The sequence below is a fragment of the Rattus rattus genome, chromosome 12 (genome assembly GCF_011064425.1).
Source record: "Rattus rattus isolate New Zealand chromosome 12, Rrattus_CSIRO_v1, whole genome shotgun sequence".
Lineage (NCBI taxonomy): Eukaryota > Metazoa > Chordata > Mammalia > Rodentia > Muridae > Rattus > Rattus rattus.
The window spans coordinates 21,031,676-21,059,343 of NC_046165.1; the positions used below are offsets into that span (position 1 = coordinate 21,031,676).

The following is a 27,668-nucleotide window of genomic DNA, read 5'->3' on the forward strand; positions in this document are numbered from 1 at the left end:
TCTGTAATGGGATTCTGATGCCCTCTTCTGCTGTGTCTGAGGACAGTGACAGTGTACTCATATAAATAAAAATAAATGAATCTTTAAAAAAAAAGAAAAAAGAAAAAAGACTTCTGAATCAGACAGACAAAAAGCAGCTTCACAGATTCCCAGCCAAATGCTTTCCAAGGCTGATGTCGCTGAGACCCAGGGTCTTCGTCCTTAAAGGGGGATTAACAGCACGTGACTGATAGATATAAAAGTCAATTCATGTAGACGAAATGCTTAGCACAGATGTCATCACTAAAGACGTGTTTGGTGGGGTTGGGATTTAGCTCAGTGGTAGAGCGCTTGCCTAGTGTAAGCGCAAGGCCCTGAGTTCGGGTCCCCAGCTCGAAAAAAAAAAAAAAAAAAAAAAAAGACGTGTTTGGTAACTACTCTTTCCTCGTTCATATCCATTTCCATGTACCTACACTTCATTTTCAATAAACGTTACTCCTACAAGTCATTTTAGCTCTGTAGAGAACTATGTACAAGAGAAAATTAAAAGTTAATGAATATCTACAGACATCCCTTTAAAGCTTTGGTAAAACTATGAAGCCTTCAGAGAAGGTCACATACAGAACAGTGGTAGCATTTTGCTGTTTTGCCGACACTGAGAATTTTCCAATTCAACATCCAAAGGCTATTCAGGTCCCCAGTGACACTGTGTCCATTCACAACTGTGTCCTGAACAGAATACGTTCTAGTGGCCTGAGACCAAATCTTGTCACCCAATTGAAACCTCGTATTTCTTATCAAACTAATTTTAGAGAAAGAGAAAACGTAATCGTTATCATTGTGGCTGCAGTGCCCCTGTCCTCGGACATCACAGCAGGAATGAAACACGGGTGTGGGATTCTCACTTGTGGTGCTGCGTGCACATTCATGCGTGACCTGACATTGCCGAAATAGAGTCTTTATTTCCGAACATTCGAAAACAGCAGTGCACACAGTTACAAACAGTAAAGTCACAGACCATAAGAAAGCATCCATTAGTGCAAATGGGTTTTTGTAAAAGGTCTATCAAAAAGATTTATTTGCTTTAAAATGCGTTCGTTTCCAGAAGCATTGTTAATAAAACATTACAGTTTCGTCCTTTGTAATAAAGTATTGAAAATCAATTGTGGTTGAGTAGCAAACATTGCGGGTCTTAAGTGCAACGGGCCTGTGATGCCATCATAAATATGAAACTCATGTAAGACAATAAATTAACAATGAAAAAAGACAAGACCGCTTAACTCTGCCGTCTGGCTGTCTCCTTTGCGACGCTTTAGACTAAATTGTGCTCGTTCAACGTAAAGTTATGTCTCAAATCGTATGGTGTGGTTTTTTGTTGCTTTTTTTTTTTTTTCTTTTTGCTGATATAATCCCTAGAGCTAAAAAAATAGTACCTTACCACAAAAATACTTTTATGGCACAAAATTTAAGTTGTTCCATAGTGGTTCACATAGGCATAAAAAGAAATAGGCACAAAAAAATAAAATTCCTGTAAACTATAAAAACAAATTAAAATCCAAACCATGTTATAGAACCTAGTTGTAAATATGCAGTGTATTAAAATGCAGAACACGTAATGGAAAGGTGTTTAGAACACGTAGGTAAAATGAACAAAGGTACTTTAAAAACCCCATATGGCAAAGCATTATTGATACGCCTTAATCTCTCTCAAAAAGTATTCAGGTACAGAGCAGTTCTACAAAAACTTCCTAGATCTAAGGTAACAATACTGCGGCCATGGGTTTGGGGTTGCCGCAGTATTTCAGGCAGAGAGTAAGTGCGATCGTTAGTCTCTGGTGATTGGTCCACTGAAAACGATGCCGTGCGCATGTGTTAGGGTGAAGGGGAGAGCATCCCAGCATCCACGGTTACCCAGCCAGCTAGGTAACACACCCTCATTTTTCGATTCCTCCCATTCTTCAAGGGTCCATAAAACTGCATCAGTAGCAACCGTCTCTCCAATTTCCATCCCTCAGTGTGCTGAGTGAAGACAGAGGCTTGGGGGGCTGCAGGAAACTATGTTAAAGAGACGAAGAAGGCAGACCGGCTGTTAGTAATCCCGCCCCGACATCACTCACTCTGGTCCCCTCCCTCTCCCATCAGGGCTGGTTCATCCCCTAATGACAAGCTGTTGTCACTGTCACAAGTGTGTATCAAGTTACATCCTGCGGGGTTCTCATAGTGTCTGCCCATCTGCTGGAGCGGAGGCCAGAGCACAGGGTCACATACGCATGCGCACAAGGTAATTTTCACCCGACCAAAAACAAATTTAAGATAGAAAGTAAAAGGTAAGATCCTCAATGGGAAAAACAGCTAAAAACATAAAGCGACTTTATTGAACACATGCATAAATTCTTGGCATTTATTTAAATAAATATTTTTCTGCCATACTAAGGAAGAACTTTAAAGTAATTTTGAAAATTTTTCAGTATTTCAAAAATTAATTTTGAAAAAAACCCGATGTTTTCTCAAGTTTGAAGAAAAAAGATCCTCTCATATTCTCTAGGGATACAAATCCAATCCTCCTCCTTCAAGAAATAGAGGGCCCCAATAATGGACACATATATGTCATGTAATTCTGTTCAGCCATGAGCATGTCACGTCTCTGCATTTAGCAAGGAAAATAAGCCAGGATTACCGCAACTACCTTTGTCTAAAATGTACCCTATACAGAACTTGGCATTTTTAGGCCAAGAAAAAAGCTTGCCTGGGCCATCTGGAACTTACAATACAAACTGGTTCCTGCTGAGTAAAACTAAGATGTTTTCAAACCTTGAGCGGAGGTGTGCAGACCTGAAGGAGAGAGAAAACCTGCTACACAAGTAACCTGGGGCAGGGTGGAGCGAGAGCTCCACAGATGGGCCAAGGAATCAGAGTGAAGGGACAGAGAGCGGAATCTGACTGCGCAGAGACATCCACCACCTGACCGAGAAAGAGGGGCCCGGAGAGTGCCGTAAGGACAATGACCTGTGGTTAACCTGAGCCAGAGAAGAGTGAGGGTGAGCTGGAGAAATTTCCAAGCAGCGATACAGTCATAGGGATGACGTTCTCACCTCCTGACAGGCTGTGCAATCTTGCTTCGAGGCAGGTTACTCCCATTTATTGCCAAGGAAGGGCGCGGAAGGGCGCTGCGGCCCATAATCCCCGAAGGCGCAGCTTTGTTTGGGGTAGGGATGCCGGTGTTGGAATATAACTGCGTGCCATTGGACAAAGGCATGCTGCTGCTGCCTTGAACAGTCGGACTGACGTAGGCTGTGGCCTTCAGGGGCTGCCGGATGGGCACGGGGAAATGCCCCACGCTGTGGACTCTGTGCTGCATCTGTCCTGGCGACGGGACTGCAGGGGAAAAATAACGTCAGTGTGGGACTTGCACTGCCTCCCAATTAGAAGCGTTACATCCAGAGGCGCCTACGTTTCTGAAAGCAAGAGGTAAGTGACGTACGGGTGCTAAGCACTCTTCAGTGGGAGAGAATCCCCGACAGGGCTCTCCCATCTGTCTGTCTGCAGTCCTATGCCTGAATACAGTTGATCTATGAACAGCATGAAGGTCAAAAATCAGATTATAATTCACGACTTCCCCAAACTTCAGTCAGTACCCTCCTTGACCCAAAGCCTTATCAATTAACGTTGTCATATTATACTTAAAATAATCAGGGTTTATGCGGTATCTTTGTGTTTATATTTCTCTGGCATATGAGTGAAGTCATGGATGGTCTCTAAGTGCGAGCATAAATTATAACAGATTTGTATATACATATGGTATTAAATTTTAAAAATAGCATACCAAGTATCTTTATTTTATGTATTAATTACATATTCTTTTCTCAACTTCCTAGAGGTTTCTAAGTTGCAAGATTTACCTACAAGTTTTTTTCAAAATAAAACTTTTCAAATCTCAAGAGAAACCAGTAGAAGTGTAAGCGGACCTGCTCAGATCATATCTGTGTTGCTCAAAGGCCTCTGAATATTCAGAAGACGACTCTAAAATTTAAGAATCTCTGAATTGTTCCGAGGCAAATTATGTCCAAGACAAATTTGTTTTTCCTTAAAAGATATTAGAATTTCTTTTAAGATCTATTTTCATTTACTTATTTTACTTACGCATGTGTACATGTGTGTGTGCATGCAGTGTGTGTGTGTGTGTGTGTGTGTGTGTGTGTGTGCACGCACGTGCACGCACGCGCCCGCATCAGACGGTTGTAAGCCACCTGATGTGGATGCTGGGAACTCAACTGGAGTCCTCTACGAGAGCAGCACGTACTCTCAAAACAAAAACTGAGTCATCTCTCCAGCCCCCACGGAATCTCTTGATGGTTTTTCTAACGATGGCCTCATGAAAACAAACCATGGGGATGATCTGACGGTTATAATTACAGACAGGAAGTCAGGAACGGTCTCTGTAGGCACAAACATATTCCTTAGGTAGCATGCACTGTGATATTGTCTCGGGGTTCATTTGAGAAGCTAATTAATCTACTTAAAGCCTTAGCGCTTAAACCGTCAGCAACCACTCAATTAAAAAGCACCACTCTTGTAACAGTGACAAAATCTATAAAACGAAGGGAGCGATCTGAGTAAGAATCCTTAAAATTTTACCAATGCTGAACATTATTTTGTAGTCTGCAGTAATAAACAAGCAGGAGCGTTTAGTTGGTACCCCCTTTCTCTGAAGACAAAAACATTAACTTAACAGCAACTATGGCATGCTTTTGCCTTGGTGCCAAAGTTTTTTAGCTCACTGTTAATTAAAAGACAGTGCAGTCTGTGAATCTGGCTTAACTTCTGGCTTAACTGGTGACTTTCTTCAGTGAACACGTCCGTGTATTCCCCATCTCAAGACCACCATGCTCCACCCACCAGGGAGAACATCTCCCAAGAGAACAAGTTTCCTCTCTGTCACCACACACTGGCCATCCCTACACTGGAATCACATCCCATGTCCCTTTTTGTGTGGAGCTTCATTTTGCCCGATATTTTGTGTATGAGAGCCCTCCGTGCTGTGGTGTAACTGCAGTATTCCAGCATGAATGTCATAACTGATCTGTGGCAATGGAAGACTGCACTGTTTCAGTTGCAATTTTAGGAACACTCTTCGACATGCTTTGTTGAGAATGTCAGTCTACTAGGTTGGGTACATACAGAACCACTCAACTGTTAGGATAAGTGGATTCAGCAAAGCCCCTTGGTAGCAAATGAAAACATGAAGAACAAGTATATTCTAACAAGCACCTGTAACTATTACTCTTCACTGTCACATTTGACCAGACTAGAATCACCAGAGAAACACAGATCCTGGCAAAGGAAGGTTTTCCAGGGAAGTTTAGTTGAGGAGGAAAGACCTATCCTGCATGTGGGTAGCACCGTGCTGTGGGCTGGGTTCTAGACTGCATAGAAAGAGAAGCGTCCACTGAGCCCCTGTGCAGATGGAACGTGACCAACTACCTGCTCCATGCCTTCCTGGCATGACAGACTGCAGTGAAGGATTGCAGTCTCAGGTCGTGAGCCAAAATAAACTCTTCCTTCCTTAATGGCTTTTGTTGGCTGTTTTATTATAGAAAGAAGAAAATTAATATACCATAAAACTAGCAGAAGCTAAATTTGAAAAAAAAAACACTATAAAAAATACTTTGAAATAAGCTTAATTCTAGAGATATAAAACCTCTCAGCAAGAGACTATAAAACACTGCTGAGACACATTAACTAAGACTCAAATCAACAACAACCTACCACATACAGTATAGGACAGTAAGACCTGCTGATCCACCCAAAAGCGACCTGCAGACTCGATGCAAACCCAATTAATTTGAAATGATACAATGGAGAAGTTTTCGGGAAGAGACCAACTGATGAACCAATATATGTAAGGGACACACATTAGTTAGAAATCATTAGCAGGAGAAACTAGCAAAAACAGACATCATTCGAGTTTTATAAGTAAGAAGTTAAAATAAAAATCAGAATGACTATAATGCCTGAATTACATGACTAAAATCCCAAGGTCCAGTCTGACGACACAGTCCTTGGTCAATGCAGTTTTCTCCCTGGTCTCTGCAGAATCCTAAGCCCTAAACTGGATTTATGACCATCTGAGTCACTGTTCGAATGCTATGAGGAGACACCACGGCCAGAGCACTGTTATAAGAAAAAGTATTTAACTGCTGGCTTGTTTAGTTTCAGAGGCTTAGTCTATTATCATCATGACAGAAGCATGATGGCATATAGGCAGGCGCTAGAGCTAAGAACCGCATTCTTAAGCACAGAGGGAGTGAAAGAGATCTGTCTGGCGTGGGCTTTTGAAACCTCAAGGCCCACCCACAGAGATGCACTTTCTCTAATAAGGCCCACCCTCCAGTGACGCACTTCCCCTAACAAGGCCCACCCCCAGTGATGCACTTCCCCTAACAAGGCCCACCTCCAGTGACGCACTTCCCCTAACAAGGCCCACCTCCAGTGACGCACTTCCCCTAACAAGCCCCACTCCCAGTGATGCACTTCCCCTAAGAAGGCCCAACTCCAGTGATGTACTTCCTCTAACAAGGCCATACCTTCTACTCCTTCTAATCCTATTGAACAGTCCTGCTCCCCGGTGACCAAGCATCCAAATGATTGAGCTGACAGGGGCCATTCTCATCCAAACCACCAGAGTGACTGACCTTAATGCACAGTCACACCTCTTGTTTGTTGCTCTGCTCTTTCCTGTGAGTGACTTTCCTACTTTCTTCAGTTCTTTACATATACTAAACAGAATCCCACTATAGAGAATCCACCCCATCGCTTCTCAGCCTTTTGGCTAAGATCAAGTGTGAAGAATCCACCCATCCATCCCTTGTGTTTTGCTTGGTTAAACATGAACCCAGAGATATTTATACAGCACTATCAATTATAATCTATTATTATTGTTATTATTATTATTATTATTATTATTGTTATTATTATTATTTACTCTGTGGTTCAAATGGTCTGAGGTCTGGCCACAGGCCATTTCCTATTTGCTTCCAACATGTCCACATCAGTGTTTCACTATTTCAAAGCTAGAAATTCTAAATCATCCTGTTTTCTGTTGTATTAATCTTTATGGCACTCGAAGATGCTGTTGTCTACACTGAGTTCCAACCAACAAATTCCTAATCGGTCCCACATTGGCTAAAGTCAAAACATTTTTTCTATCACTCCACATTTACACTGCTGACCTTCATTAACTCAGACCTAGAATTTATATTTTTCCTCAGCTAAATGTCTTCATGATAGAATTAGCCTGCTGTCTAAGAATAAATGACACCAGGCAACTATCTAACAGGCACGTATTCATTCATTATTTCATCCTTGTTTCGCTCACTCATTCACAATGCGTTCATTGCGCTCAAGCAACATGTCAGGTACCGGGAACAGAAAAGCGAATGAATCAAGGTTCAAGTCCAGAAGAGCTCCTAACCCGGTAAAACACATTAACAGTGAACCGTGACACAGGGTGAGCACTCTGTACCCAAAATGCTGGGAAACAAACGGGTCTTGGATTAAGATCCGGGATGTCTTCAAACTTGAGAAATTATCAACCTACTTATCATCTATCATCTAGCTAGCTAGCTATCTTCTATCTACCCATCTATATCTTAGTATCTATCTACCTATATTTATCTTATACTATCTATATTTACCTTTTATTGTCTACCTTCTATCATCTATCTATTTATCTACCTATCTATATCTTGTATATATTTATCTCGTTCTATCTGTCTTGTACTATATTTATCTTGTACTGTCTATCTACTATCATCTATCTACCTTTCTATCTACCCATCTATATCTTGTATATATTTATCTTGTTCTATCTATCTATCTATCTATCTATCTATCTATCTATCTATCTATCCATCTATCTATAACTATATTTACCTTGTACTGTCTACCTACCTATCATTTATCTATCTACCTATCTATATCTTGTATATATTTATCTTGTTCATTCTATCTATCTATCTATCTATCACTATATTTATCTTGTACTGTCTATCTACCTACTATCATCTATCTATCTATCTACCCATCTATATCTTGTATATATTTATCTTGTTCATTCTATCTATCTATCTATCTATCTATCTATCTATCTATCTATCTATCTATCTATCTATCTATCTTGTACTGTCTACCTACCTGCCTGCCTGCCTGCCTACCTTATCAATCATGTGCATGTTTTGACTGAATGTATGTCTATGTATACCTAGTGTCCAGAGCCCAAAGAGGGCATCATATCCTCTAGAACTAGAGCTGCAGAGGGTTGTGACTTACGATGTGGCTCCTGGGAATCAAACCAGGGTCCTCTGAAAGAACAGCCAGTTAATCGCTTAGCCATCTCTTGGGCACCTCATGTTCAACAACATTTGCACACACATAGACATATCTTCTGTGTTAGTGGTTTGACCATAAAATGTCACCTACAGGCAGGCTCCTATATTAAAGCCTTAGCTCCTAGCTGGTGGCCTTTTTCTGAGAGGTACTGGAAACAGTGGAAGATGGGGCCCATCTGGATGAAGCAGGTCATTGGTCATATCCCGGAAAGACATACCTTGTCCCTAAGCCCTTCCTGTTTCTATTTGGGCTGCCAAGCAGTCAATACCCCCCTCATCTACCTGTTCCCACACGATGATATTTGCTGTGCCTCAGACCCAGGGCAATCCAGTCAGTCATGGCCTGACACATCCATCACTGAACCAAAATGAACTTTACTTCCCTTCAGATGGCTTCTCTTCATTATGTGTCACAGTGATCGAACACATAACAAAATACTGAAAGCTGGGTGGCTGCTCTGACCCTATGACACTGTGTTCCCCAAGCCTCTGCTATTGGTTTGCAAGGAGGAATTCGTGAATTTGGAAGGTGTTTAGAGAAGGGCAAACAAAACAAAACAACAACAAAAACTTGGCATATAATGACTCTCACAGTAGCTCAGAAGACCAAAGCTCCAGTTAGACATGACAGCAACAAAGACTGTACTCTTGGTACAGATGGGAGTGAGGACTCTTCTGAGACTCAGACCTGCGTAGCCACAGTTCATGAGAACTAAGCCAGAGGACTCTGAAGTCGCTCACATGTGCTGGTTCTGCAGGTCTGACAGAGCGTCAGGTGCACAGGGCCTCCACCTAAGCACTCCAAGGGCAGTGAAGGAGACAGATTGGCAGCATGGGGAGAGCCAGGAGCCTTGCGGTAAGACTTCAGGAATTTCAGATCTGATAAACATGGGGCATTTGCCAAGGAAAAGCTGCAGGGAATGAGAGGGGCTGGCACAGGGAGAGGCCGTATGGTCTGCAGGCGGCAGAACCACAGGTGTAGGGCTAACCAAGATCCTTTGCACTCGTGCATCACGTGTCAGAATGTGGAACCCCGTGGCCTAACTCTGTCCCTGGAGTTGCTTATTTTGCTGGGATTGGGCTTTGCCTTTCTATCCCCTCTTCTTTCCTCCCTGCTGTGATGGAAATGTTCACTCAGCATCGTTTTACCCTGGAAGCATGTAAGGCTTTCTTGATTTCATAGTAGTTTACTGCCGAGACACAGTTTAGGGCTCAGGGGAACCTTGTGGGTGTTTTGAGCACTTTGGGAAGTATCAAGACCTTGTGAATTCTTGGAGATAGATTAAATATCTTTGGGATCATCAGATGAACAACAGCTAGGCAGAGGTAAAATGATTTTCATTATGAAAGGTTACCCACAGGTATGGGTATTGAAGCCTTGGTCACTATTTTGAAGAGGACAGACATTTCAGGACCCAAGGCTGGAAGGAGGCAGAGCATGTGATCGATCTCTGAAGGAGTTGTCTGATATGCTTTGTCCCTGGCCCCCTCCCTGTTTATCTCCAGTGGCCTTGCCACTGCGTGTCCAGCCTACTCCTCCACACGTTCTAGGAGGTTCCCCTATCTCAGGCCCAAAGCAATAGCACCAGCCTTGGGTCAAAAAGCTCCTCTGAAAATAGGAGGGAGACGCGTCTTTCTGCTTTCTAAGTTCTCCCTTGGGAACAGCAAGAGAGGTTCCCACACACTGTGGTTCAACGAAAGCCCAAATACAAAGTCCACTTACATGTGCATAACTCAATGGTAAACTCATAGAACACTGTAAATATTTTTAATATGAAAGCAAGTTTCACAGAATAGTGAAACATAAGTGTATTTCCCACTGTAAGTATCACACAGCCTTGGAGTTTCAGATCGGGAAGCGTTTCTTTATTTTTGATTTCTAAGTTGCAGAAGCTCAACCTGTACACTCAGTAGCATGTGCTAGGGTCACCAGGAAAGCAATAAGACTTTCCAAAAGATGAAGTATTTGGGTTCGGCTGTGAAGAGAAACAGAAGAAATAAAGAGAAGAGGACGCAGCCCACGGGAGCACAGGGTCGGAGTCAAGGTAGTTGAAAACAGAAACCGCAGCAGGAGACAGACCTGGTTTGTCTCTGCACTTGGGACCTGGCCTCCATTGACTAAACTGTTACTTTACCCATTTGAAACTGTTTCTCATCAACAAAATGATAATAGAAACAATGTCACAGAGTTGTTGGTGGACCGCATAAGACAATGCCCGCAAACCAGCTACAACAGCTCCTTATTCAGAATAAATGCAGTCATTTTGTTGTTAGGAACCAGGACATAAAGAAATAAAAGACAACCGCATGTTGGGAAATAAACTGAGATCCAAAGCTAGGCTCGAGGAAGGAGAATTTAAAAACTACTAACTAGAGATGCACGCTCTTAGCCAGCATTCTGCATTCTCTGTGGAGCTCTTACAGTATGTGAATATCGGCCTAGGGTCTTTTAGGACTCAACCCCAGCAGACCTCACATGCAGGGATGGGATGAGTAGCCAGAACTACTGTGTCCCTACAGGAGATATGGGTACAAGGGAATGAAGGATAGAAAACTACCTTATACACATTAACATACATCTTCATCTTAAAAGTGACCAAACTGGCGTGCCTCTCTTGAGTGAAAATGGCAGACTCCCAAAAGGAAAGGAAAGGCTCAGTATGGGAAATGGTATGTATCTGGGCACGCTGGTGATTACTCAGTGTGTGTGTTTGCTATCCTTGAGTTAAAGGCCCCCTATAATTTATTAGTTGTAGCAGTTGGAAACACGGGCACTGGAGGAAATACTGCTCGATCACAGTGAAAACTAAGTTACAAGACTACATTACAAGACAGTGAACGTCTCCTCTAGTGTACGGAGGGGAGAAAGAAATGTTGGAAAAATAAGCCCCTTTCCCCTGGGGTTCTGACTAACTAGAATGTCTAGAGCCTTCGCTCTGTCATACTTACTGCAGGACGGTACCCGAGAAACCCCACTTCCAGCTCCGTGCAAGCTTGAGTCAAAACTCTGACTGCTCCTCACTGTCACGGGAGAGCTGAGGTTGCTACTGACTGCAGTGGTGCTGGGCATCCGGGCCAGATTAGGCATACTTCTTCGTAGTTTATCTACAAGAAGAAAGGGTTTCCCTAAGTTAAAAACCGCAAATAAACTGCATGCCAATAGAAACATTTACTTCCAAAGTAAATAAAGAAAAATGCCATTTTGATCAATGACACAGAAAAAAAACGGCACGTCCATTACAAACAGACTAAGGGAGAACCAATCTCTTAGATGGGCAATGTGCACTCTAGAATGTTCTAAATGATGATACATTGTTGAAAAAGACACATATTCTATAACATAGAAAAAAGCCATCTGGCTTTTTCCTTGCTGCTCAGTAAGTGAATTAACACTCCCATCAAATACGGTTAGAAAATAACCCTGCAGCTATTTAGAAATAAAAACACTAAAAAAAATATGAAACTCAAAACCAAAACTTACTTTGGTAACAGGTCAAAATGGAATAAATAAAATTCCAATTCGAACTGTATTAGGATAGCTGCCAGTCACTATCATTAACTTCTTCAAAGCACTAACCCTCCTCATATGCAAGCTTGTTTGCTCATTCCAAAAAAGATCAAAAGACCGAATGACCTGATTATTTTTGTTTCTCTCCTGCTAGGTGCTCCTTCTGCCACCAGGAGGCAGCAGAGAGTTACAAACAGCTCAGCTTTGAAAGCAAGGAGAATCAGTTCAAGGTAATTAATTAGTTCTTTCTAGCATGGCCCTCTTCCTCCTTTATCACACAGGTCATATCACTCAGAAAACAAAGCTTACGTCTGAACTGGAGGAAGCGCCAAACTGGACTTCGTTTCTTTTCCCTTTAAATGTACACCATGTATAGCCACGCCCTTGCCCAAATCCGCTCCCCGCTGCACTCCAGATTCCAAATCCAGTCAGTTCTAATATTCCTTCCACCATCATAGTTCACAGCTCATTTTTGGCACCCACTCCACTAAATCCTTTTCGCTGGTTTCCACAAACCCTGCCACGCTCTTCAAAAACCCAGGGACACATCCGGAAGCCCCAGTTCTGCTCTGTCGGTTCCAAGCCTTCTCACCTCCACCCCAAAGCCCCAACTCTGAACGTGGGTCAGATTAAGCTACAGGCTACAGGCTCAACACACCACACCAGGCGTATTTCCTGATGCCCCATTCCTGCCATTCACCCGTTCCCAATGACACGGGATACTCCCTTAACTGGATACAGCGGTTCCCCATTGAACACATCTCTTCATTCCATGGGAGGAATGAACAGAGAAATACCTATGGTGTATATGTTAAAGGCCAAACACTCTGTATGTTGGGGATGCCCCTGTGTGTGAGACTACCACAATTTCCAATTCTCTTGAGTTTATGTTTTAAACCTGAATTTCGTATCTTCAGTTCCATCATCCTAGAGGCAAAACTAAGATAAATTCGGTTTCTCCAAAACGAAAAAAATGAAATATTAAATAACATTTTCAAACATAGGGCTGAATTTTTTTGGAAGATCGCAAACATGGTAATGTCTAAATTTGTTTTTCTTGTTTTTAATGTGTTTTTTTTTTTGCTCGAATCTGTTAATAATTATCTTTATTTATACACCAGAGTGTGGATCTGGGCATACAGTCTGATGGTCATAATTTTTTGCAAGCTAAGTTAGAAGTCAGTGATGTATTTTACTCCTCGTGATGCAAATCTTCCTCCCTTACACATGCTCTATCTTCTCCCTTACACACGGTGTCCCCTTCATTACTCCTGTTCCTGAACTGTACATCTGTCCAACAGCTCTCTAGTGTAGTCTAGGGAATACAGAACACCAAACGAGTATAACGGGCATAGTACAGTAAGAAATGTTAGAGCATGCAATGATGGAAGGCCAGTGTATCTACACCTTGTAGACTCTTGCTGATCCATTATGAGCATGTACAACTTCTCCTTTAGAGAGGAGCAATTCTATACATGCACTGGCTGCCACTCCCATATTCCCCGTCAGTGATGCCCCTGCCACAGATTCCTCTATTTCTATTTTCTCCATTACAGTTCTTTCCCCTTGCTCTCAGGGGATTCCTTCCAAAATCTCAAAGGTCTAAAACCATACAAAATACCAGAACGTACATATGCTGTTTCTCCTGAACATTTAAACCTATGATAAGGGATTAATAAAAGTTTACAAGCAAGTCAATAATAAAAGCTATTTAAAATCGATTGTTTATATCTTAGGGTTTCTATTGCTGTAATGAAACGCCATGGCCAAAAGCAAGCTGTGGAGGGAAAGGGTTGATTTTTGGCTCACACTTTCATATCACTATTCATCATGGAAGGAAGCCAGGACAGGAACTCAGACAGAGCAGGAACTTGGAGGCAGAAGATGATGCAGAAGTCACGGAGGGATGCATGCATCTTACTGGCTTGCTCCCCATGGCTTGCTCAGCCTGCTTTCTTATAGAACCACACAGAACATGGGCTGGGCCCTCCCACATCCATCGCCTGCCTGCAGACCAATCTATCAAGGCTCCCTCTGCACCAGTAACACTACCTTGTATCAAGTTGACACAAAACTGGCAGCACGGTTGATTTCTAATATTTTCCATTTCATATCCTTTGACTTGAGAAAACGGGTAACAAAGCCCAGAAAACAGACCATCAGATGAAGGAAAGACTATCTCCTCGAAGCTCCCCTGGAGTCCTAATACTGGAGAGTAAGCCCAGCTTCACCAGTGATCCAAGCCCTCAGCCAATGCGCTCACTGCATCCCCACCCCCACTGGAGGCTGACTTTCAATAGCACATCTCCCAATACTAAAGTCCACAGCCCCTTACAGCAGGCAATGTAATATACTCCACAGTGTGTGCGTGTGCGTGCGTGTGCGTGCGTGTGCATGTGTGCGTGTGTGTGTGTGTGTGCGTGTGTGTGTGTGCGTGTGTGTGTGTGTGTGCGTGTGTGCATGTGTGTGTGCGTGTGTGCATGTATGTGTGTACATGTGTGTGTGTACCTGAGTGTGTGCGTGTGTGTGCGTGTGTGTGTGTGTGCGTGTGTGTGTGTGTGTGTGCGTGTGTGTGTGTGTGTGTGTGTGTGTGTGTGTGTGTCTGTGTGTGTGTGTGTGTGTGTGTGTGTGTGTGTGTATGCGTGTGTGTGTGTGTGAAGAGAAGATATAAACTCTTAGAACCCACCGCAAGGTCTCTTGACATCACAAACCTGGTGTGGTGACGAAGGACCTGGGTCTATATGACACCGAACCATTCTCACTATTTGTATGTTTAGGTGGCATAGAGACACAGAGAAACAATCACTCTCTGCTAATTAGAAGATTGAGCTTCTACAGTTTGAAATCTTAATCCCGGGGGCTGATAGTGTGTGGTTCAATGGTAAAACAGCTTGCCTAGCCCAGATTAGTCCCTAGGTAAGTCCCCAGTGCTATAAATTAATTAATTCAAATTCAAATTAATTTATTTTTTTAAAAAAATCTACCATGTTTTTAATGTAGCAAAATTAAAAACCACCATGAGCCCAGGTGTGTTTTCTTCCTAGAGCGACCCACCGTTTCATCCTGCCAGTTAGCACACAAATGGCTGTGTTAAGATGAACTTTCAACAGTATAACGCCTTCAGACTCTTGATACCTTAACCCCAAATGCGTATGCTCTAAGATGAAGAGACCTGTATAGAATCACAATGCTTTTATCACATCTAAGCACAGTCTCATAGCTTATAAGCAACATTTCCCAAATATCCCAAGAATATCGTTTGTTACAGTTCCCCCCTCAAACCATAATCTAGGTGAACACATAAGTCATGTGTGGTTAATCTACATTAATCCAGGCACACTGGTCTTTAAAAGCAGCCTTAACATGTACTTGGATACCAAGTCAATTTCCTAACACCATCACCCTGAAATACGCCCTTCCTGATAAGCTGTCCGAGTGTAAATACTCGGACACTTCCAAGTGAGCTGTGGTCTTCAGTTGAATCAGACCATCTGGAAACATGGTTCGCTTCCCGGGCAAACCATCTGGAATATATTCATAAGAGCACATACTTTCAGGTCCAAGAACTGAAAAGCTATGTCCTAATTCCATTTTCCTAAGAAATCAGAAATTTCATCTTCAAGGAGCAATATACAACAGAAAGGTGGAAGAGACCGTGAGAAGAGTTGAGATGTTCAGTCAGGGCCGGGCAGCGAGACTCAGCCTTCTGTGGAACAAAGACAGCTCAGAAACCAAGGCAACACCACAAGGAGGCCCCAGTTTCACCTGCCATCAATACAGCATGAACCCCTGGAAGGGGTCTGTGCATCACACCACCAAACCCTGAGGAATACAGGATGGTAGAAAAGAATGTGCAAAACTTGGTTACTTCTGTTATTCTCTGTCTGACAAATATACTCCCAATTCAAAGATTACCAAAACCTGTCAAGAACTTTCACAAGCAGTCTTCTTTCAAAACTGGACAGTGTAGGAGTCACAAAAAAATTAATAAATTAAAAAAAATCTATTTCTAGCCTTTTAAGTTGTTGCTGTTTTATTTAGGTTGTGGTTTTGGTTGTTTGAGCAGAGTCTCACTATGTAGGCTTGGCTGGCCTAGACTCACCATGTAGACCAGGTACATCTCAAACTTAGAGATCCCCCTGCCCCCTGCCCCCTACCCCCTGCCCCCTGCCTCTGCCTCTCCAGTGCTGGGATTAAAAGTGTGTTCCATATTGCCAGTTTGGTTTATGGTCCCAGCAATTATATAAAATTCAGTATATATTTAAAATAATATTTTATTTATTCTTAAAACTTTTCATACACAAATGCAATGTTTCTTTGTCATATCTACTCTTCGCTTCCAGGCCCCGATTTACCCCAGGATCCCCCAGCAAACCCCCTGCAACATTATGTGCCGCATTAAATGTCTCATTATCATTTTAAAAAATAAATTGAAGAGCTAATAATTAATCTCCTCCCATCTATATTATTTTAGTAGCAGAAAAACGTTGGGTACTGTCAAAGTTACCATTTTCTTCCATAAGTTGGTTCAAACAACATTGAAAGCTCAGATATCTGAGCCATATGTTCAAAAATGTTCAAAAAGTGTAGGTGGAGTGGGAGAGAAGTTCTATTCAGCACATCTACTCCAGGCACGGCAGTGTTCATTATTTAATTCATTCCTTATAACATATTTAAATTGGGAAAAATACACCAGATGGTTCGATGTGAAATCACAGTGACGTTTTCTGAAAGTTAGATGCTATCTTTTCTTCATTTTTACAGCTAAGAAAACCAAAGCTAAAGGACCCCAGGAACTTCAGCCTGAAAGGGCCGAGTGGGTGGGCGGGACCGGAACTCAGAGCCTGCTGACGTCAGAGCCTGCGCTTACAGCAACGAAGCTGATTACTCAGAGGCACGTCCTGGAAATTACCTGTGTGTTCTATGTCCCTTCATGTCAGGAAAGACTTAGGAAAAGTAAAATGGCCGCAGTCAGATCCTGGTCTGCAGTGTGCACTTTCCTGTGAGCAGCATCAGAGCGTGGACTTCAGGGAAACCCAGTCCTTTTAAACGGCGTCTGATGAACGCGTTAACACTTTTCCAGGGCAGAAACAGCAGCGCAGAGGAGCGCAGTCCACTGTCAACGGCAACCAAGATGTAGAGCTTGCAGGACAAACCCCACTGTGGTGCCTGGTGTCATCCTCCAGCTACCACATGGCGTCACGCCATCCAGTAGCACGGAGAATGCAGCACCATCTGCCTGCAGCGGGAGCTCTAAGGCCTTAGCTGCTGGGCCTTTCTTTAGCCAATGCTCTCAAGTTTAAAATCTGAGCGGATTAACAGAAATATTGGACTACAAAGCTTCCAGCACTTCCAAAATGAACTTTTTTAGTTTGCAGTGGTAACTCAAGTGCAGAGGAAGGAAAGGTGAAAACTAAGACTGCTTGATCGCTAACCCAATTTGTATTCACCTAATGACACTTGAAAGACAATTATAACTCACTACACTGACATTACTGGTCAATTTCTCATTAAAACACGGAACAGCTACCTCACTCATCCAACTGCTTTATGCCTATTAATTTGAAGTTAGGAATTAGATTCATGCTTCCCCAAACCCCCCCTAAATCTGAGGGTGCAAGAGCAGCAGGCTCCCAAATCTTCATGGTTGATTCTAGCCCAAATCCACAGTAAATGGCTATTGATGCTGTTAATGCAATAGGGGGGCCTTTACCACACGGAGCTCAGCCATGAAGCCTTCAGCATGCCCAACACCGCACCTCACAGTGGACAGACAGACAGCAACATAAAGATCTCCACTCTCGGGGGCTGGAGAGATGGTTCAGTCAGTACAGTGCATGCAACACCGGCGTGAGGCCTGAGATCAGACGTCCCAGCACCCACATTAAAAAGGAGAAACACCCCTGCAGCTCTGGGAAAGCAGACAGAACACACCCTGAGGCTTGCTACCCAGCCCATATAGCCAGATTCCGTGGGGTATTCGGTCTCATAAAATAAGGTGAAGGAGATATATGTTATATTATATATATGTTATATTTTATACATATATTATATATATATTATATAGTATAGAATAACGTTTATTCAGGGCATGGGGAGGGGAGCTGAGAGGGCAGAGGGGAGCAGTAGAGACAGAGAAAGGCAGAGAGAAAGAGAGTAGAGAAGTGGAGAAGTAGAGGCCAGCCATGAGCATGTGTTGGGTGGTGGAGAGAGATGGGGAAGGGACCAGAGAACAAAGAGAAAGAACAGAGCGCAAGAGCAGGAGCAAGAAGGCAAGAGAGCAAGAGCAGTGGACATTAAGGCCATTTTGACCTCTAACCTCTGCCTCTGTGTAGGTGTGTGTGCGTGCGTGTATACACGTGTGTGAGATGTGAGTGTGTATGGTGTGAGTGTAATATTTTTACATGTGTGCATGTGTGTTGTGTGTATATGTGTGTGTGAGGTGAGTCTGTGTGGTATATTTGTGCACACATGTGTGTACACCTGTGTGGTGTGTGTGTGTACATGTGTGTGGTGTGTGTGTACACATGTGTGTGTACTGTGTATATGCGGTATGTGTGTGTTTAGTGTGGATGTGTACACATATGTATGTGTGTGGTGTGTGTGTGTGTTGTGTGTGTGTGTGGTGTGCGTGTGTGGTATGTATATGTGTTTGTGGTATGTGAGTGTGTGTGGTGTGTGCATGTGGTGTGTGTGTGGTATGTATGTGTGTGTGTGTGTGGTATGTGTGTGTGGTGTATGTGTGTGTACAATGTGTGTGTGTGTGTTTGGTATGTGTGTTTGGTGTGTGTGTGTGGTGTGTATGTGTGTGTGGTGTGTGACTGTGTGTGTTTGCAGTACATAAACAAATACACAAAAGATACATGAATGTCATTCTGAGGCAGGAACATCATGATAGTTTTCCTGAAGTCAGAAATTTATAAACTAGCCATAGCTAGAAGGTAGTCAATTTTAGATGAAGTTGATAAGGTCATGAGCATAAACTTAGACCTGAGAAGCACCCGCCAAGGATTTACTGGCTGGAGACATAACCTACCTCCATTGGTCCTATTTGGTTGCTGATCTGGAGTTTGGGCTTGAGGTGAATAATACTGTGGCTGCTGGAAATTATTTGAAGGGAAATACTGGGAACTGGGGCTCCTCCTGCAATCCCGAATGCTGGAGAAAGTCTGTGAGTGGGGGATGCCTCTTTGGAAGGGTGAACACCTCGGAAGTCGGGGCTGAGGTGGTGGCAAATGGTCGAATTCTTCCTCGTCCTCCAGGCTGTACCGATCGTACTCTTGATCACTGCACGTTCCCTTTTTCCCTGAGCTCAGGGAAATGGTGGAGCTGTTCCTGGACATAGATCCTGAAGTGGAAGCACAGTCTTGCCTAAGGCCTAGGGAGACAGACAGTACTTCATGAGGTGGTTCACAGTGACCAGCATTAAACCGCAATTCCTGTTCTTATTTTAAAATGACAATAAGTTACCCATACAAGGATACATTTTGTTTAAGGTCATTAATGGCCCCCCATACAGGAACAAAAATTATTTATCTATCAATCACAAAGCCAATGTTAGGTCAGTCAGTGTTGAAAAAATTATCTCCCCGTGGCTGTGAAGATCAGATCTACCTGCTTCGGCTCCAGAAACCATTACCTGTAAAATTGTCCCAATTATCCCTTTTCAAGTTGGAAGACAGTTAGGAAGGCAGAGTTTAGGACGAAATAATCATCATAGCCACAAATTCCTGTGAGCTAGAAGAATTACACCAACCAATTCCCTGACACAGTAAGGTTCCTGCTCCCTCTACCAACGCCCAGGGCTAAGAAGAAAGTTTAAAGCCTGAGGAGCAAATACTTCCTAACAAAGTCATCTCTCACCTTCTTTTATATTACTAGCTATGATTTCTTCAGAGCATGATTGATGTTTCAACACATCAGTAGTTTTAGGCCATCCTAGAGAGCAACCACCCCAAAGATAGACATGCTGTCTTTGTTTTTCGCTATTATGAGTTATCATAATGCAGCGTTTCATTACTAACATTGCCTATAGCCATTTTTTAAAGTAGTCTCTTCATGGCTACTTAATGTATAAAAATGACATCAATCTTCCCTCACATTTTAGACTGGCACTAATCAATTCACCATCAATGATACAAAGTAACCGCCTTGCTCTTAGACATGCATCTAATTCTCAGATCTCCCCTAAGTATCACCCTGTGTTTCATAGTACTCTTGACTGATTGTAAAATGAGGAAACGGGTGTGTTTAACAGTTCCCGCTGTGCTGGTCTGAAAAGAGAATCCCCAAACAAGCTGGTTCCTGTTTACTGATGAGTAATGCTCTCTCACGTGACATCACACGCTTCTTTAAGCATTCATTACTGAAGGGCACCTAAACGCATTCCAGCTGGAAACTGGTGATCTAAATGAGAAATGCCTTCCTCCAAAGGCTTCCCCATTTGAGCACTTGGTGTCCGGTGGAGAGCGCTGCTTGGAGACATTTAGGAGCCGTGAGTCCTGCTGAAGAAGTACAGCACTAGCTACCAGCCTTGAGAGTTCACAGCCTTGCCCTACTTCCAGCTCACTCTCCTGCTTCCAGTTTGCTGTGAAAGGTGTGATCTCTCGGCTTCCTTCTCCTGACACCATGCCCGCTGCTTGCTGCCATAGCAGGTATGGCCATGCCACGGTGGACTCTCACCCCTCTGCAACCGTAAGGGAAATAAATTCTTTCTTGCTTAAGCAGCCTGCGCTTATGGTGTTTAACCACAACAGCAGAAAAGTAACCGATAGAAGCCATTGCAAATAAAGACGCAGAGAACGTTTGCGTGTTCATTTTTACCTATTGCTATGAGAGGAATGTTCGAGAATGCCTACAATCTCCACAGATTAATGTAATGCTGAAAGTTCCCCTAACACCTACAACCTTCTTCAGCACTTAAGGAACATTGTAACTCTTCTTCAACAAAGGAGGCTGATACAAAACAAAGAATTCACTTGTCTGCCCACTCCCTGGGAAAAGTGCATGACTCTCCACCACTTTATTGACCATGTGGGAGCCTTGTGTCCCCCAGTTAAAAAGAACATACTCTCTTCTTGCAGACGAGCCATGATCTGGACGTCAGTAAGGTCCTGTAGCTTGTAGCCCATGGATATAGAATCATCCTCCAACTCTGAGGTACTCAGCTCACTGTCGATAGATGACTGCGGACTAAGTGGGGAGCCCCTGGAGGTATAACCTAAAACATAAAGGAAACATGTTATTGTTTATGGAAATCCTTAAGTGTACATGTGTTATAACTCATATACAAGTAGCATTTTTCATGTTCACATGTCACAAGACTGACATATCACCATTTGACAAGCAAAAAATATATCTTTACATGTTTACAAATTAGAAGTATAAAACAATTTATTTACTGTTTTTAAAATCCAACTTCTAGAATGAAAGCAAAATCATTCTAATATAGTCTACTAAAAAATTAGTGCCATAATCCAAGGGAGTGGTTTTTGAGGATACACACACACATGCTAAGAAAAAAATGATCATATATAAATATTTATGTATATAAATGCATACATGCATACAAAATTAATATGAATATATATGTACTTTTAATGAATAATCAGATGACTATCTCTGTCAATAACTTTAATTTCACAATTAAATTTAACCTACTCCATTTTTAATGGGCAGACACAGTAGTGCCATAAATGGAAAACACCATGCATAAAAGACACATTTGTGTAAAATCATATATACAACTTCATAATTTAGACCAGTGAGCAATCACAGGTGACTTGATACCCAGGGGAAAATAATCAATGGGCTAAAGAAAGGAGCCTGATTAAAGTATTACTGTGATGCACTCACACCAATGCCGGGATGAAAAAAAGCAATGGTGGGACTCTAATCTGATAAAAATCCAACACCACCATTCCTTCTGCTGAGGCCTGGATTCAAACACCTAACAGAAAACAAACTCTTTGGAAAATGACATAAAGTCATGCAATCTTGAAATCAGTAAAGAAGTACCTAAACTCATACCGCATCCATGCCAAGCACTTAGAAACGCGTACCTACATGTGTGCTTTCGCTAAAGAGGGCAGGCAATCAACCAAACACGACCTAGCCAAGCGGTAAACAAGCACATGGACGCATGCGCTTTCCGTACTCAGAGGAAGCGTGCGGCATAACCTCCAAGATACTGGGTCACCCTCGGGCTTCCCCGCGGCAGATGGACGCGTGCGTCCTGTTTCACGGCTAAGTAGCAAAGCAAGCAGCTGGTCAGGAACTGAAACATTACCTGTTCTTTCGGGTGTTAGTATTGCTTTGTTGGAGGTTTTAGAGGAGCTGGGAGTACTAATGCCATTGCTATAAGGGCTGAGTCTTGCAACAGGGCTATAAGGGAAAGCCAGGGAGGCAGGTGAAGAGAAGAGACTCCGCCATCGGCTCGCTGTCACGGAAGCAAAAACAGCAGCAGTTAGCACTACACAGGCAGACGCTGGTTCATCAGAGGGAAAAAAGGAGGAGAGTTGTTTTTGGGTATTTTTTGTTTTGTTTTGTTTTTTGTTTTGTTTTTTTTATGAAAATTAAACAAAGCAACTTTTCATATGTTAACTGACTTCCATTAAACCTGTAAAAACAAGCCATTTATGAGTTAGGCACCATTCATGCAACTACTGAGAAATAGCAGATCTGCCTCGTTCTGATTAAATTCAATATAAAAATGGAAAGTTGAAGCTTCTACGTTAGAAGTATTTTCCACTTCTGAATAAAAATTAAGTGTTTTGTGGTCACATAAAACCAACAATATCGAAGGGGGGTAAAAAAAAAACGTGACGTTTCTAAAAGTTTGAGGACATGTTCTTATTATTAAACGTCCGGAGCCCTAAAAATTGTTAGGTCTACTTTCAACGCAGTTGATTTCGGAACGTACTGATCAAAAACTCTTATACAGATAAAGCTAAAGAGACGGAAGCAGTCAGGAGTGCCTGCTGCTCTGGCAGAGACCCTGTGCTTCCACATGGTGGTTCACAACCATTCATAAAGCCGGTTCTTCTGGAAGAGGTTGGGAGCTCCGCGGGCACCAGGAAGGCGTGTGGAATGCATGCAGACACACAGGGAAAAACATTCACACAAATTAAACAAGTCGGTCCTTAAATTCTGATGTAGAAATTTGGCTTTGGATTGCAAGACAAACTCAGAAGGACTACTGTGTTTCCAAGGGCCCTGGGTCAAAGACAAGCTTTGGGGGAAGTGTTTCTGCACCGTGGAAAGCTCTCTGCATGAACACGTCAGGACAGCGAATTTAGACCATATTGGTAGAGACCACTAATGATTGCCTTTCTTTTATAAGAATCTGTAGGCTTTTTGCAAAGAACAGATATTGTGCATGTGAGTTTTAAAGGCAGATTATCAGATTAATATCTTCATAATACTACTTTGATACAGAACTGAAGAGAACACAAAGGAAATGTGCCTACAGTCACCACGTAATCTAACTCTTCAGCTACTGCACATATACTGATCAGCCTACTTCCCCCATCCTTGTTAATTTTACATTTTAAATAAAAAAGACGGGGTGAGGATCTTTAGTGGATCACAAACATCATTTCCTCTGTCTTCACAGCAGACAAATCACTTTAGTGGTCAAAGCGTACGTCTGCCAAAGGCAGACCCTAGACAGCACCGTAAGCAGAAAGAAGAAAGCAGTTTGTCAGTCGGTTTTAGATTTCGCTTTGAAAAAATAATATAGTTTACATTCTAAATGTTTGATATAACTTAAAGCTAGAAGGAGGAGGAGGTAAAAAGGAAGAGGAAGGAGGAGGAAGAGGAGGGGGAGAGGGGGAAGGAGGAGGAGGAGGAGGAGGAGGAGGAGGAGGAGGAGGAGGAGGAGGAGGAGGAGGAGGAGGAGGAGAAGAAGAAGAAGAAGAAGAAGAAGAAGAAGAAGAAGAAGAAGAAGAAGAAGAAAAAAGAAGAAGAAAAAAAAAAAAACAGCAGCAGCACCCCTCTCCTAAACCCCAAACTCAAAATAAAAGACCAAGCCTACAAAGCACCCAGGGCCTTTCTTTGGTGCCTGATAAAGAGCATCTACCCACCACTGAGAAGGGCTTGAAGTGGCCCCTGGGAAGCCGGGGAGATGGTGGATAGGGACAGTCAAGCAAACAGTAAGCTGGAGGAGTGGGATGCTGCAGCTCCTTGAAAATCCCATTAAGGTCACTTAAAGGAGCAGAGCATTAAGAGATGAGCGCTGCTTCAGTTATGTAAATATGACTTTACTTCCTATGTAAGTGAGGAAAGCCACTCTATTCAGAATCCACAGGTTGCCTGGGAGATGGCGTCATAAGGTCTGGTTCCTAACTGACACAGGCGCTGTGAGTCTGTGCTTCAGCAGTTCTTACTGAGCCAGAGCAGGCACGGACTCTCAGAACTTGACCCCCTGCACCCCAATATACCACAAAACTGCAGCTAGCACACATACCACGTGGCTGTTCTTACCACCTTGTCTCAATCACAGGGTCTCTGGCTGCCATTACAAATTCTGTGTACAAACAACAAAGTCAATAGTTCTTTGTGACTGCTAACTTGGTTGACAGACAATGATATTTTATAGGAGCTTGATCATGCGCCAGGCAAATTACAATGACTCCGTGTTCTCACCCACAGATGCAGGGGGACAACACATCACAAGTGAACAGCACTCATTATTCTACACAATGAGTACAGTGACCCAGCCTTCCTGCACAATGGCACAGTTATTGTGGCCATGACAGCCAGATCACAGCTAGAAACAGAGAACATCTATTGCAAGAAAGAGCATTCTATATTGCCTTTCAGAAAGGAGCTAGGCATTTAGGGAGAGGGAGGAGAATTATTATAGAGGCCATCTCACAAAACAATGTTGCTCTATCAGTGCCCACAGTTACGATGTGGGGGAGAAGGGAAGGGAGCAAGAGGCGGAAGGGTTGTTTCCTCTTCGTTCCTCTCTGTGGAGCTAACGATCTGCAACAGAAACGACTTTCTAAGTAACAAGCAACGCAGAACATTTCAAGGGGCAGTTTAATGTGGCCAGTTTGGTTACTTTGGGATTTGCTGTGTTTGTTTTTTCTCAGAACACATGCGGGCTTCAAACTCCCTATGTAACTGAGGCTGGCCTTGAACTCCTGGCCCTACTTCTATGGGCAGAGTGCTGGAATTACAAGTGTATGCCATCACACCCAGCTAACAGAGTGGACTTTCTTAATACAGAGATGTTAAATTGTTAGGTACTCAGAGATGCCCAAAATGACCCTAAGAAGAGGAAGACAATCTTCCCAAGGCAGAAAACAGGTGATTGGCTCCTCCACGATGATTTTCCTTCCCTCCTATTCTGTAAACAGGGTTAGCTGTAGGAAACACTGGACATGACACGAACTGTGCTTCTTCCAACCCCTTCCGGGAGAAAAGGTCGAATGTGCTTATTTTCTGGGCACCTTCAAGTTTTCAAATTTAAAATAAACAGTAACAAAATTATTTTTATACCTTCCTGTCCATAACTACAAGAAAAAGAAGTCCTACCCAAGTCCTCCAGTGATTACACTAAGACAATCACGGGAAGCTATCAGACAGCTGTTGCTTTCGGAAAGAACTTACAGGTCCTGCACCCCGCTGCAAACCTTACTGTGTGGATGGAGGACGGGGAAGACCTCAGAAGCACTGACAGACCTACAACCAGTGTTGCCTAGGCTCACAAAAAATAGAGGGAATATTCAGACTTCACTGTCTCTGCACATTATCAAGCTCAAACTGAAGAATCAACATGATCTAATCCACACGAAAGAAAAATGTGATCTAATTAAAATCTCAGTGATCATCCTCAGAGATCAGTTCTACACTAAACAGAGTTCAAAAACCAAGAAACATGGGGCTAGGGAGATGGTGCAGGGCCACTCTTCCTGAGGACCTGAGCTGTGTTCCCAAACCCTACACCGGGTGGCTCACGACCACCGACTCAGCTCCAGAGGATTTAATGCCCCCTTATGGCTTCCACAGCTTAGCACACATGGTATACAATCACAGACACCCACACGTCACATAAATAAAGAAAACAACCAGTGCATTCAGTTATTCCATAAGTCACTATTTTCATATTGTGCACTCAGTGGAGAGAAGCTCCCTCCTGGATGCTTTAAGTCACTTGGGATCTGGTTGAAGGTAGTACATACAACTTAAACCAGATAAACTAGTACCTACCTACTTTAAAACCAGCCCACCGTTCCCAACTTGGCAGCTACACTATTTTATCCAATACCTGAGACTTAAAATAGCAGTGTTCAGTATAATGTCTTTGAAGACAAAGTTGAGTATAATTAGACATTTCAAGTCAGTAATACATTCAGTGGAAGAAACACTTCCCCACACTCATAACTAATTCACTGAGCTTAATCAGTATTAACCTTGTGATCCTCCTCCCCCAGCAATTTTTATATTGGTAAAGATCTGTGACTGGGAAAACCAACCTGTAAAAATTAGCTAAGGGGAGGGGGTCATTGTCTAGTGTAAGTATGAAGAATTCTGGGGTGTACAGTTAAAATGAAAACACCAGCCAGTTGGCAGTAAACTGCACAAAAAACCCAAGCAGTCTTCCTCAGTCCAGGAAAGCAAACATCTTCTAAAATCTCCAAGAGAGCCTAGACCTTCAGTCCCTATGCGTACGCTGTGTCGGTCACACAGCATCTGTGCTGTTTAATCGGGCGGGGCGTCCTCGGAGGGCAAAGCCTTGATCTTTCTAGGAACATCTATCTATCTCACAGTACTCTTCTCATTTCTAATCTCCATTTTACCCTTCTCCCTTCTTACTACACTCGCACATACAAGGCAACACTGCAGCACACAGACACTAAGTCAAGTCCTAACCCACCAGTCTCCTAACCACCGTCAGAGAAACCATGTGACCTAGAGTCAGTGTCACCCCAGAAGGGCAGAGCGATCCTGCTCAAACAGGCTTTCTAAAGGAGCCTAGCACTGGCTCCTCCAAGTTTACACACACCCACTTTTAAAATGGGTCATGATCTTGTGACTTTTTGCTCATGGCTTCTCTTCTTGACTAGCTAAAATATATTCTCCATCCTTTCCTATAGTAGCCTTGTGGAGCTGGCCAACTGTCATTTCAATATTTGTGTGCAAAGTCCTGTGCAATTCTGGCCAGAGAGAGAGAGAGACAGACAGACAGACAGACAGACAGACAGAAAGGGGGTGGTGGGGAGGAAGGGAAAGAAAAGAAAGAAAAGCTGCAGAATGATTCAGACCATCACTATTTACAAAAGGCAACCAGAGCCATTCAGTATTTGCCAAGAGATACAGAAAGCACTGAAGGTCAGTCTCCGGTGGCGACTGACTCTTCCTCATAGAAACACACTGGAGATCCTCCTGCTCCCGGGGGCTCACGCTGGGAAGCATGCTGGGCTCTTATGCTCCCACCTGCCTTTGAAAATTCATTTCTCCCTCCACTTGGGCAGGCACCCACTATCACACTGTAAAGTACCAGATGCCACAGACACTGAGATGAATAAAATATGGGGATGTTCACCCTCCTTCCCACTCCAATTTCTAAAGAGCAGCTATTGCAAAGGGAAGCAGGCAGCAGGGAAACGAGGCCTTGCAGGAAGTACAGTGAAGCACAGGGAGAATGGGAGTGAAGCACACGCAGAATGAAGCCCGCACAGTGAGGAGAGTTTCCAACAGAAGACATGACGTTTCAAAGGGCCCTTGGCAGGGGAGGAGGAAGCTTTGTGTGGCAAAATGCCCTCCCGGGATGGAGAGCACCAGCA

General features: G+C 43.1%; 1 protein-coding gene across 2 annotated transcripts in view; it reads right to left on the reverse strand.

The window, feature by feature from the left end:
* Nucleotides 1-921: 921 nt before the first annotated feature.
* Slain1 (SLAIN motif family member 1) overlaps nucleotides 922-27,668 on the reverse strand; it is a 59,907-nt gene continuing 33,160 nt past the window's right edge. The window contains exons 3-8 of one of the 2 annotated variants that reach the window (XM_032917219.1): nucleotides 22,163-22,312; nucleotides 20,945-21,094; nucleotides 18,911-19,252; nucleotides 11,316-11,471; nucleotides 3,072-3,354; nucleotides 922-2,034 (exon numbers count right to left, since the gene is read on the reverse strand). In XM_032917219.1, coding sequence (XP_032773110.1) covers nucleotides 1,959-2,034; nucleotides 3,072-3,354; nucleotides 11,316-11,471; nucleotides 18,911-19,252; nucleotides 20,945-21,094; nucleotides 22,163-22,312 — 1,157 coding nt within the window. In that variant the 3' untranslated portion in view covers nucleotides 922-1,958. The remainder of the gene's footprint in view (nucleotides 2,035-3,071; nucleotides 3,355-11,315; nucleotides 11,472-18,910; nucleotides 19,253-20,944; nucleotides 21,095-22,162; nucleotides 22,313-27,668) is intronic. The other variant, XM_032917220.1, reaches the window with a different exon arrangement.